The sequence below is a fragment of the Schistocerca nitens genome, chromosome 3, assembly GCF_023898315.1.
Source record: "Schistocerca nitens isolate TAMUIC-IGC-003100 chromosome 3, iqSchNite1.1, whole genome shotgun sequence".
In the NCBI taxonomy this organism is placed as follows: Eukaryota; Metazoa; Arthropoda; class Insecta; order Orthoptera; family Acrididae; genus Schistocerca; species Schistocerca nitens.
In genome coordinates this window covers 551,603,373-551,616,220 of record NC_064616.1, presented here as the reverse complement: position 1 = coordinate 551,616,220, position 12,848 = coordinate 551,603,373, and the positions used below count along the sequence as shown (strand labels likewise).

The window sequence follows — 12,848 nt, the reverse complement described above, 5'->3', positions numbered from 1 at the left end:
GAAGTGGCGAAGACCCGCGCTGTCCTCTAGCGGTTGCGCACACGCGTGATTTTACCGTTACCTATTGGCAGCTTACAAAGAAGGAGGCTTTTAAAGGTTCACAAACTTCTTTGGTCAAAGACATGTGTATGCAGGCGCAAAATCAAAGATACCAAGCGAAGTTAAGTTTGAAGGTGGGCGGGATTTCTGCAAGTCGCTAATAGAAGAACTGAACTGGTATGACCAGAATCATATTACGAAAGGAATGGGGACATACCTTAAATTCTGCTAAATATTCTTCTTGTCTGCAAATATATTGACTTACTTCGCCTTTTAGCGCGTCGAGGAGCTTAATGCGTCTTAAGTAACAAGACCTGTCGTCACGTTTGTGGCCGACGCGTCTCAACTATAAATAACTTTCTGCACTGAAGATAATAAGTTATATAAAAAAGTTTCCGATGCATCTATGACACTCCTAACATTTCATACTCGTTCGAGGATACTGAAACGAGGGGTCAAATACTATGATGTGTGGTTAAGAGTTTCACTTGTGTGCCAGGCCAGACTCGAACATTATCTTTAGCGAGTGATGCTGTTACCAATTTAGCTGTCCAACCACGATTAATGACCCGCCCTCGTAGTTTCTATTCTGCCAGTAGCTCTCTCCTACTCTTAAAACTTCGCAGAAACTCTACTTGCTGGACCTGCACCGGGTTCGAGTCTTGTTCCTTCATGCACTTTATATCTGCTATGTGGTTTCTAAATACTGCACATTCCGCTGTATAGTGAAAAATTCCTTCTTGAAACTGTCTCAGCCTAATCCTCTTTCTTCGTTTTTTCCAACTTTTGTCTCGCCATGTATCAGAGTTCTATATTGGTGGGCTATCTTATTAATCATTTTAATCTTCCAGATCGGTTTACCATCCTATTTTCGCAGTCGTCAGTCATACTAAGAGAAGAAAATCGTGTACGCCACCAGTCTGTGAATTGTGTAACCATTGGTCTGGTTTGTGTTATGTTTCTTAAAGAAGTGGAGGGGGGGGGGGGGTGAGAACCAGCTCAAAATTTGCTCAAGCGAATGTGGAGAACCGCCCAAACACCACACCAACCATCCTTAAAAAGGCGTGCAGTCTCGATCCAGTTCTGGCTCACGTACCTCTGTTGCAAGCCAATTTGGTGCACGTTCATTTGTACAAGTAAGAGTAACTATCTCTCTACAGAGACATTGAAGCAACTACAGTTTTTCTAATGGCATGAGGTACTTTTAACACTACTCCTAAATAATGTAAACGATGCTGTCCTTGGTCTGAGTAGTAATGGGACGAGGTTAATGGAGCAGCCACTCGTGGTACATAATATGACTCTGACATTAGCGTTCGTACACTTGAAGCATGTCCCACAAGTGGTACTTGTTCGATGGTGCTGCAGTTACGGTAAATTTCATTTAAGGTTTTGTGATAATGAAGGATTGTTTTGCATGCTTTGGTTTCGCATCATTAGTTTTGATTGACAGGAGAATAAACATAGTTGTACATAAAAATGTTTTAGACAACAATGTACTTTTCCCGCTATGAAAATGGTCATAATAGCTTGAAATTTGATGTTTCCGAGCGATCATTATCATGTTCCTACACACAAAGAAAAACATCCTGATGACGGTTCAAAGAAAAAAAATTGGATTTGCTTGATAGTCTTGCTCAAAGCCGGATCCTGAAAACCGATCGATCTTTATGGGAAGAAGTGGAACGTAGGTCCATTGACTAAAAAATTAGACAAAATTTCAGCACACTTCAGATACAATGGAGGAAAATAATTAATCACAATCCGTCTTTGAAAATTAAACCTAAAAAATTAAAAATTCATATTTATTCCTCATTTAAAAGCACCTGGAAGTCTTTTGAAATGCTTCAGGTCCCTAAAATAGTTTTGTAACATTGTCCTATAGGAGATGAGAAATGCCATGCAGAAGTATGGCAATTTACTAATCGGAGCTCCAGATACACAATGCATATGAATAAAAAGCGTAGAGTGAAACGTAGTAGCCTTTATAGCTGTTTAGTGTCAATCTTACACAGGCACGTTCGTCGAATTCTTGATCAAAGTTTACAATAATACTCATTTAAAGTTACGGAGACGCCAAGAGGTATGTTTTTCAAGAAGAGCTAAAGTCTGCCTTTGATGATGGCGAAATATTGATGGACCTTCCTGGAAAATATCCCCACCAGGACTGGAAACAAAAAATTCACAAGATCATGAAATACATAGGTACCATTCTATGCAGGACTACAAATTGTCTCAATTTGCTTGAAGACCAGAGAGGTCGACTGGGATAAGTTAAACCCAATGGTGAAGCGAAGACGATATTATTTGGTTGCCGACTGCTAAGCTGTAATATACTTTCAAGGTATGTCTGAGGAAAAGAGGACTGCGACTGCTACGGACAGTTAGATAGTATTTTTACTGACTACGAAACGACACTAGGACAATGGTTTCGAGTAGAACAGAGGTAAAAAACAAAGATGCATTCTAACAATCCGCCTCAAAGTTGAGTCTACTAAAAGACAAAGAAAACTAAATGAAAAGTAATAGTTGGCTCCCCATCGACGACGATATCCCTAAATGTGGATTTCAAGTTCGGAATGGGCAAAGACCGGGGAAAATCGGCCGCGTCCCTTTCACAGAAACCACAACTGCCTTTACATGAAGTGTTTTAGGGAATCACAAGGAACCTGAATCTTCATGCTCTTCACAAATTTAAGTCAGTGTTCAATACTGCGTCACCTTATTTGTCTGAGTACGAGGACAAAGAAAAACAAGTAGAGAAAAAAATACTGGAGCCGACAAAGAACACAGAAGGCAATGAAAATATAGTTTTCCATAGGAGATATTCGTTTTATGGTTGCATGGTAACAAAGCTATAGTTGTGTAAAGAGAAGTGTGCCCTGTTCCGGATACAAAAGCAGATCGCTGTATAGCAAACATTAATTGGAGGCTGAATTTTAGCACGTAGTGCAAAGAAAAGGGGTGTCGACAGATTGAGTAGAAATGGTGAGCCTCTAACGTTCTCGGTGGTCATGGAACTGAAATAATCGAAAGAGCTCTGGCAGGTTCATTACTGTATAAGTGAAAAAGACTAAGAAATAAATTTATTAGTGAAAGAGAAGACGTTTTAAACCTAGGAGTACAAAATATTAAGTAATGCAACAAATGCGGGGCTCAAAGAAGGAAGTACGAAACTTAAATTAATGTCCCGGAGAAGGGTGGGGGGGTGGGGGGGTGGGGGTGGGGGGAGGGAATAGAAGAGTAGCGAGGGCGGAACTGCAGATGAACTGGACGTTACATGTTCATGATGAAGCAACTAGAATGTGGTGATATTAAATAGAAGACAGAAAAAGAACACGTTACACCAATCAAAAAAGCAATCCAGCTCAAATTAAAGCGTAGGTAAGTGGAAATTACGTTCTAGATGATATCGGAGGGAAACGTTCATCCTTTCGGACAGTCTAAATTTAGGAAACTTCAGTAGAACTTGCAATTCCCGGATAGACTTAAGCCAACTGAAAAATTAAATTTCCAGTAACTTGGGACAGCGTTTTATTTCAGGAAATATGAGAAAAAGACACGCAACGTAGCTTTGGCTTATAACATCTTTGTTCTATTTATTATTTTTCTGAAGTACTGAGTATCTCAGGTGACTTCAATTTTGTTTTCAAAATAAAGCGCAACTCTGTAGTTTGACTTGTCTCGAACAAATGCTCCCTCTTGCACGTAATGAAAGTTGTTAACGCTAACCGGGATTGTCGTTGATAAAACAGGCGCTTGTAACGACCCTTGTTTGACGTCCTTTGCCCGATTTCAAATTTATCTGAGAATTGTACGCATAATTATAGTCATCCAGGGATTCTTACATTCAATGAAAACAGAATCCGTTAAAATAATAATTATAAATATTAATACAAATTATATTCTGCAAAGACGCATGAATGTCGTCTTTTTAATATGCCAGTACCAAAAAAATTATTATAAAAAATGGGCTGGATAAAAAGTAGTGGCAACACGGTTATAATTCATACCGTATTTAATTGGCAGACATTCACCGTACAGACCTCAACAAAATTGCCCCGCATCTCCTTCCCCCACACAGATGGAAGGCATCCTACACCGTCAGCGCATCCACCTCAATCGATGTCTCGCAAGGATGATGTCTTCTCTTGTGTTGTAGGACCTGCCAGGAAGGTGTTCCTTTATTTGGCGAACAGCTCGCACGGACTAATATCGGGTGAATACATTGGATGTTCCGGTATCTCCCATGCCCACGCATGCAGGAGCCCCTGCACGGGGTTCGACGTTTGGCATCGTGCATTGTCATGAAGGTTAGTGGGATGCAGTGCCAGAAAGAAGCATTGCTAAAAGCTGCGACTAAGTGCTAATTCAGTCTTGATCCGAGCACCTTCTTCGTGTTTCCTAAGCACGCCTTAGGGCGCTTGAACTGGCCTCCCGCACTTTCAGATATATATCAAACGCTGCTGTCGCTGCTCACGTTAGTACTTCAGCCGACCATCTGCTATCAGCTACAGACAGCTGGCAAGCCATGTGACGCACTTCCTTTATATTACAGAAGTGTTGCCACTACTTTCTATCCAACCCATGTAGTTTGTATTCTAATATCTATATAACATCTTTAAATTTGTCTTTGATACTTTATTGTCTTTCGTAGTTCGTAGGCGTCAGGCGTAGCGGAGAGAGTTTTTCCGAGCAGTGGTTAAGTTTCAGGCTGGTGGCAATGTAATGGACCTGTTATGAGCAGTGTTTGCTGTTAATGTAACTATCTCAGGATTTTGGCAAGTTTATATGAAAGTGCAGGGGATTTTACGGTTATGGCAGCAAAGTTTGTAATAAAAAATGTGAAGTTCTAAGAAAAGTATTTCAATCATTTCGTAGCAAGCACGGGTATCATTTTCGAAGTATCTGAATGGAACCTAGTTGTCCCTGGACACTGACGGCTTAGCAAGATATGTTGAAATCATTTATGCTTATGTTTTCTACAACTGCTGTCGTAATGTTCACGTCATTGCAACAAATGTGGTTACACATAATAGGCAACGTTGATAATTATTCTACGCAATTCCGTAAAGTTATAGCTCAACAGTAGTAGGGGATTTAGACGCTGCTCGCACTTACCAACTCCTGGCGGCGCGATGACTGTGCGGTTGCGCTGGCGCAGGGCGAGTTTTTCGCGCGACGTGCAGCTGTGGGAGCAAGGCGACCAACTGGACCAGGGTGACAGCACGCAGTCAAATGGGCAAGGCAGCAGACAAGCCTCCTCAGTTGGCGGCTTCTTCACAGAGCGTGCGCACATCGCTTCTTCCACGATCATCTGCCAAACACATTCGCTCATGTCAACACTCAACTATAAATAAAGTAAATCTCATTCATTCTCTATGGGAACAGGCCACAGCTCAGTTTGGAGTTACAGACACATGAGTAAATGGAACAGTCAGTCTTGTAAAATAATTTAAGGCAGCTGCATTGCTGAGAGGTTTTTTTCTTTATTGTTTTTCACCCCCCTCCCCCCCACCCCCTCTTCCCGCCCTGCTCCCACCCATGTTGGCAGGGTGCGGGCTCCTAGCGGATACAATTTGCCACTCTTCAGCTACATACGATTGAAATATATAAAAGCTGGACTTGGTGGTTGACAAAATTGAACGTTTTGTGCAATAAAAAGACAAATCGTCAGTTGCATATTTAAAAATATGAAAGGTTGGTTTGGTGATTAATTAAAATATAGGCACAGATGAATCGAAAATGACTGTTGCACACGAACATATAAAAACAGATCGATGGTTGCATAAATGAAAACGGAAAGGACGATGTGTTGACTGATTAAAGTAGAGACATAGTTGAGTGAAGAGATGAGAGGATATAGACCGTCAGGAATAAGGGTATCGTGGGAATGTACCATTTAAAGGTAGTGCATAGAAGGGAGTTTTTATGGTGGATGTTTGGAGGAGGAATGAGGGATGAGTGGATAGGGATATGGCTCCGAACCAAGACTTAGGAAGAGGGTAGAGAGGATTGAGGGGTAAGGGAGCCCTGACAACGGGTGCGTGGTAGAGTTCTCCTAGACATTATTTGACGGGTAGATATATCACAGGGGATCAGATTTCATGGTCGGGTAAAGGAAGGCGATTTAATTTCGTTGGGCGCTGTGGAGTGTGTGGAGATGTGTTGGGAGAGTGTGGTGGTATCGACGTGGTAGACTACGATGATCAGTGATTTTCTGAGAGCGCATATATATATATATATATATATATATATATATATATATATATATATATATATATATATATATATATATTGTGTACGCGACACTAACGCCATCTGTAAGTGTGCATATCGCTATCCCATGTCTTTTGCCACCACAGTTTATCTGCAGCTTTCAGCTGATTTACTGCCTGTTTGTGCTTGTGTCTCTTCTCACACAATAGTTTTTTTAATACTCCTCTCAGACACAGACAAGAACTTCTGAATTATCCTCACCATATTTTTGTTGATTTAAGATAACCAGCATAAAATGACAAGCTCTGGAATGAAAGAATGAAAGCAGATCACCACAGGATAAAAGACAAGTAATATATATATATTGTCTTTTATTCTGTTAGCTGCAGCTCATGTGATAAAATCACGGTGACATTTTTCAACAGGACAATTCTCTGCACACGTAGCACTTGTTTCTATGAACTGTCTGTCTGATGCTGAGGTACTTCCGTGGCCAGCAAGATTCTCAGATCAGTCCACGCTAAAATACGGGTGGAATCAGCTTTGACGTTAGGACGCAGTAGATGGAAACTTGGGTGGATCAGAAATTACAGCAACACGTGTCGCAGAATGACGCAGATACAGTTCTCTGCAAATAATTTCCCTCTTCTCCCTTACTTTCATTTCAGGTTTCAATTTCGTTTTTCTCAACGAGATACTTAGTAACGTGGAACTAGCTCAATGGATAATCGGTAGCGATATTTAATATGCCATCCCAGAATTCGCATGAACTGAATTTCGGAAAACACAGACAACTTCAATGACGGTGATAGGATCGGGATCTGATTTATATTCCTCCCAAATAACAATAGAGTTACTTACCACTGCAGCACCCCCGTTCAGTAATTTGTACATTTTGTATGGATGTCCTACTTGTGAAAACATGCTCCGTGAATTTTAATGACAGTATTTCCCGCAAACTGTTGGAGCTCTCAAGACTATGGACAGTGTTCGGTTACGGGAGAAGGAAATCGTTATTATTTTTTCACTTGATTACCGAGTGTTGCGTAACAGTGTCGATTGTTATAACAAGATGGTTCTGTGCAGAAAGACAACCATAGCCTACATTTGAAGGAGACATCGGTACTTCTCGTTTTTCAGTTTATTTCTGTTATTCTTCTTTCTGTATTTCCATTGTTTGCTTCCGTTGAGATCATAGTTTTTTATGTAACTTTTGATATTCTCATTAAGAGCCCTTCCGGCGGTTCGACGGTAAGTAATAATGATTTACCTTGTGATGCTGTTCCTTTGTTTGCTAGCATCCAGTTATTTCTTTTCCAATTATTTCTGTACAGGAAGTCACCAAATGAAAAGGCTATTGTTTGCTCTTGTTTGGCGATTAGGTTTATCGTCTCTCCTTCTTCCTTCACCGCCAGCATACAGCGTTACTTGCTTCAACGCCAGTCGTGGCGTACTGAATACCTTAGCAGCAGTTACAGAGAAAGGTGGCAGAGCGGTTAACGGACTGCACGCACATTCTGAGGAGCATGGTTTATATGGCCGTCCATTTATACTGTAAAAGTTAAAAATTATTTCCTCTCCCCATCATTGGCCAGTATGAGTTCGAGATTTTTCTCTAATGATCTAGACGGGAACAGGACGCTAAACTACTTTATTAATTTTTTCCATTATTTATTGAAATATATGTGCACTAGAGGCAGACAGTAAAACGTTATTAACAAAGAAAGGTGGTTCTGTAAAGATAAACGACTTCTTCGCACTTTCAGTTTAGCTACCAACTGGTGTTAGACTACATCATTGGTTTCTACGGATTTTTGAGTTTGGTAACAATGACGTGCTGCCTGCCTTGAACTTTGTATTTAGAAAATTAACTAGTTATTTTTGCCGAAGTTTCATTGCATACCTTAAGGAGCACCACACGACTGATATCCTCTTCCCATCTGGGTTTCTAACAGAGTTAAAGATATACAGAGTTCCATTAAACAGAAAACCATAGTTAATTCATTATCTTTCAAGATAAAATAGACAAAAGTCCACCATTTGCAGGATAATTACTTGCTCCTTTAAGCATACGTAGAACATTTTAGGAAGTATTTGGGGTGTCTAAGATACCTGGTTGAATCTGTGTAACGTATATTACCTTCAGAATCGTGCATGGCAAAGGGTGATCTGTACCAATATTTGCCACTCGTGTAGTAATTCCAAACCTATAGGAAAAAACGTAAGTGGTGTCTTTATACATTCCTTAATTTATCTAATGTGATACTTAGGTTTCCTGCTTGTCCCAATTTATCCATCGCGGTTTCGAAAGAACAACGTTGTCTTTCTTTCAGAGAGGGCCATTTAAATGCCCTGAGAACCCTGAAATATTTTAACTTGTTATGATCCTAATTGAGTGTGTATGAAGTCTTCTCTCAAGTGTATGCAAGACCCCTACAGACTGGAAAAGTATTGGACAGTATGTACCTAAGAATTTCACATCCTTCATAAATTCTTTGTACATTATTATAATTTACTCAGGTAATCAAAGTGTTCTATCTCCTTTACTCCTACCGATTCTACATATTTTAACACCTTTTCATTGGTTCACTTTCTTGTCTGTTCAGTACAAATTTTGCACTTTATTTTAAACTAGCTTCCTGAAGTGGTAGAGATATGCAATTTTAAACATAGATCGGATCTGAATGACAATGCAATATCAACTCGCTTTCTTGTTGGTCTGTTTGACAGTGGTGGCAGTAGAAGTGAAAAAGTCCGAACACGCCTGACATCTTGGCTGCCCTGCATGACTGATGTGATGTGCAGGTAGCATCAGAATGTGTTGCAGGCGGTATGCAAGCGGACTGCCACAGCTGATCCGAGACAGGGGAGAAGAGGAGGTGGGCAGAGAAAGGGGGAGGAGGAGAGGTGGGCAATATATGCAGCAGTTGTATACAAGGGTGAAGCTTTTTCTTAAAAATAAAGTGACTAAAAGCAGAAAATAATTATTTAAATGCAAATAAATCTTTAATATAATATATAGCCCAAAAGATACTCGTAACTCCGAAGAGATACCCCTGAAATTTTGTGCTTGTCAATTTTTAATGAGTTAAGACAATACTTGTAAGAGTCATAACAAAAGAATTGGTGTGTTCAGTAAATAATAGGAGGTGAACCATTCATGTATCAATTATGTATTGCATGTGTCCCACGTTTTTCGTAATAAGACTTACAAGTTTTGTCATATCTATTATAAATTCAGAAGCACAAATTTTCAGGACTATCTTTAAAGGGTTTGGAATCCGTATGGGGCTAGGATAAATTTGTTCCGGCTTAACATCAAGCGCGGGCTTGTCTGCCTCAAAGATACAGCAGAGAAGGCTGTGAGACGACGTCAGCCAATAGAACGCTGACAGGACGACACCACGACAGAAGCGGCACCTATACGAAGAGAATATATGCGCAGCTCCCGCTAGTCTCGGCCGCACTAGAAGAGCACTAGAACACGAGCCGTGGCTTGTGATCTACGTGTATATTAACTGCTTGCAGGGAAATTCTATATATCGATGGACATTCATTACTTGCATGTCGCCTATTGCTTGCGACACCTCTTTGTGGAAAGGCAAAGTTAAGTATTGTCAATTCAGTTTACTGTAATTCACACCTTTCACAAAAAGAGTGATTAATCTAACAGACATAAAATTATCTGAACAAGAAAGCAGCCTACTTGAAAAGGGTCCCAAACATAACATTAACACAATGGTGTCACATACAACAGTAGAAAATATCATAACAGAAACTGAAAACATCATAAAGCAACAACAAAAACGAAACACACCTGAATTTAATGCAAACCTAACAAGAGAACTAGTTGCTGAGGAAATAAGAAATATAATCAAAGAGAACAAAACCACAATAAAAGAAAACACTAGGACTCCTGAAGAAAAAAACCTACAGAAAACTACAGAATAAATTAACACAAGAAAATGCAGTCATCACAAAATCTGACAAAGGTAATTCAATAGTAGTCATAAACAAACAGGAATACATTCACAAAACATTAGAATTCATCCAAAGCAACAACATCACAGAATTAACAAGTGACCCAACAAACCGAAACCAAAGTAAGTTACAGAAAACCCTGAGAAACATAGAAACAATTTTCACAGAAACACAGATTAAAAAAATGATACAGAAAAATCCCAAGGCCCCCCACCCTAAAATCATTGCCTAAAGTTCACAAACCCGGAATACCCATACGTCCGTTAATTAACTTCACCAAAGCACCAACATACCACTTAGCCAAACACGCACACACACTCTGCTACAGACAATATACAAATACACTGACAACAGAAGTCTAAAGAACTCAAGTGACTTTATAGAAAAAATAAAAAATGAAAACATACCAAACACAGCAACATTGGTTTCATTTGATATAATTTCAATGTACACACACATCCCAACAGAAGAAAGCATCAACATAATAGAAAGAAACCTCCAACTGCAAGGAAACATACCCACAACAAACATACAAGAAATATTAGCCATACTCAGGCTCATCACAGAACAGAACTACTTCACATTCAATAACAGATTTTACTCTCAACAAGATGGACTACCCATGGTATCCCCAATCAGTGGCCTCCTAGCTGACATTTTCCTCAACCAAATAGAAAAACAAATCTTTGACAAAATAGTAATACCAAAACAGTACAAAATAATATATTGGAATAGGTACGTAGGTGACATAATTTGCTTAATAGATGAACCACTGTCCCGCATAAAAGAACTTCATGATAACATAAACTACATCCACCCACAAATACAATTCACCATAGAAACACAAACAGATGAAAAACTTAATTTCTTAGATCTCACTATACACAAGAGAAACAACAAACATGAATTCACAATCTACAGAAAACCCACACTCACTGGGTATGTTTCCTTGCAGTTGGAGGTTTCTTTCTATTATGTTGATGCTTTCTTCTGTTGGGATGTGTGTGTACATTGAAATTATATCATAACCAATCCAATCACCCCATAACCCACAAAGAAGCCAGCTTCAGATATTTACTTCACTGGCTGAACAAAATTCCCATAAAACAAATTGCACGGGAGAATGGATATGACGCAAGGAGAATAGACAAAATAAACCACAAAATACAAAAACAAACAAGCACATAACCATGAAACACACACACATACAAACACAACTCATCACACAACAAATCAGCAGACAGTAAGCACCAAATGGCACATAATGACTTACAACAACAAAGTCACACACAGGGTGGGTAATATACTAAAGAAACAAGGACTCAACATAGCATACATAACCAACAACACAATACAGAGCAGACTCGGAAGAATTACCACCAACACTGACAAATAAAGCCAGTCTGGCATCTACCAACTTACTTGCAACTGCTGTCAATCTGTATATGTGGACCAAACATGCAGGACCTTCAGAACCAGATGTAATGAACACCTCAGAGCACTGAAAAGCAATAGCACACACTCAACATTTGCAGACCACCTGGTCGCACACAACCACCACCCAAAAAACATTGAAACTGACCTTCACATCCTAAAAACTAGCAGCAGCCTATACCAAAAATTAACTATAGAAGAAAACTACCACATCCAAAAATCAATAGCACAAGGAAAGAAATTACTCAATGAATACACATCACTGAGCAACAAAATTCTCTTCGCCACAAGAGAAGAACTATACAAGTAACACACACACACACAAAAATCCCCTCTCTCTCTCTCTGTCTCTCTCTTTTCTTTCTTTCTTTCAGTCTCTCTCTCTCTCTCTCTCTCACTCTCTCTCTCTCTGCCCCAGTACTCATCACACACACGAAAACCCACATAAACCACACACCACTAACACCAAATACAATTCAAACTCGCGCATTTCACCCAGCAGAACACGCTACGAAAGAAATGAACGCCACACAGCCACAACAACACGTAATGGTAGCGAAAACTCCGCCTACGTTTTGAGTAATCGGAAAAACTGCATTGCCACGCGAACACAGGCAAAAGAAGTAAGCCTATTTACTTCGCCAGCAACGCCGGGAAACGTACCACAACTTCAAAACTGTAAGTTACAGAAAGAAAACGTGATACAGTCTTATTTCCGTTCGTAAATGCATAACAAACAGAAAATAAATTACGTTTTGCTGTTTGCAGATGACAAGTTGTATATCGTGTAGCATAACAGCTACCAAAACAAGAGGACTATAACATAATGTAAGGTATGTTACTTTACGCCAATTAAGTTATAAATGCAACTTTTACATAATGTTGTAAACGACGCAAATGTTAATATGTTAACAACAAATTTATAGTTAAAAATAAAAATAGAACCCACTGACGATAGCACAGAAGTGCTGAAACATGTATGGGTGAAACAAAAGAAAAAAAGGTGTCTTGCATAAGGCAGAACTTCTCATCCCATTTTCTTAGCAAGCACGGAGACTACAAGAAGAACTGCTCCACAAAATGATTAGTAATTCACTCCATTAATATGATTTGCTTGAACTGTTGTCTAACTATCCGAAAAAACAGTTTCCTAGGCACCCTATATTAAACGAGTG

General features: G+C 39.5%; 1 protein-coding gene across 4 annotated transcripts in view; it reads right to left on the bottom strand.

Annotated features, from left to right (window-relative positions):
• LOC126248455 (thrombospondin type-1 domain-containing protein 7A-like) overlaps positions 1–12,848 on the bottom strand; it is a 1,193,762-nt gene that overhangs the window by 262,456 nt on the left and 918,458 nt on the right. For all 4 annotated transcript variants that reach the window (XM_049949448.1, XM_049949449.1, XM_049949450.1 and 1 more), the window contains one exon: positions 5,161–5,356. In XM_049949448.1, the coding sequence (XP_049805405.1) occupies positions 5,161–5,356 (196 nt within the window). The remainder of the gene's footprint in view (positions 1–5,160; positions 5,357–12,848) is intronic.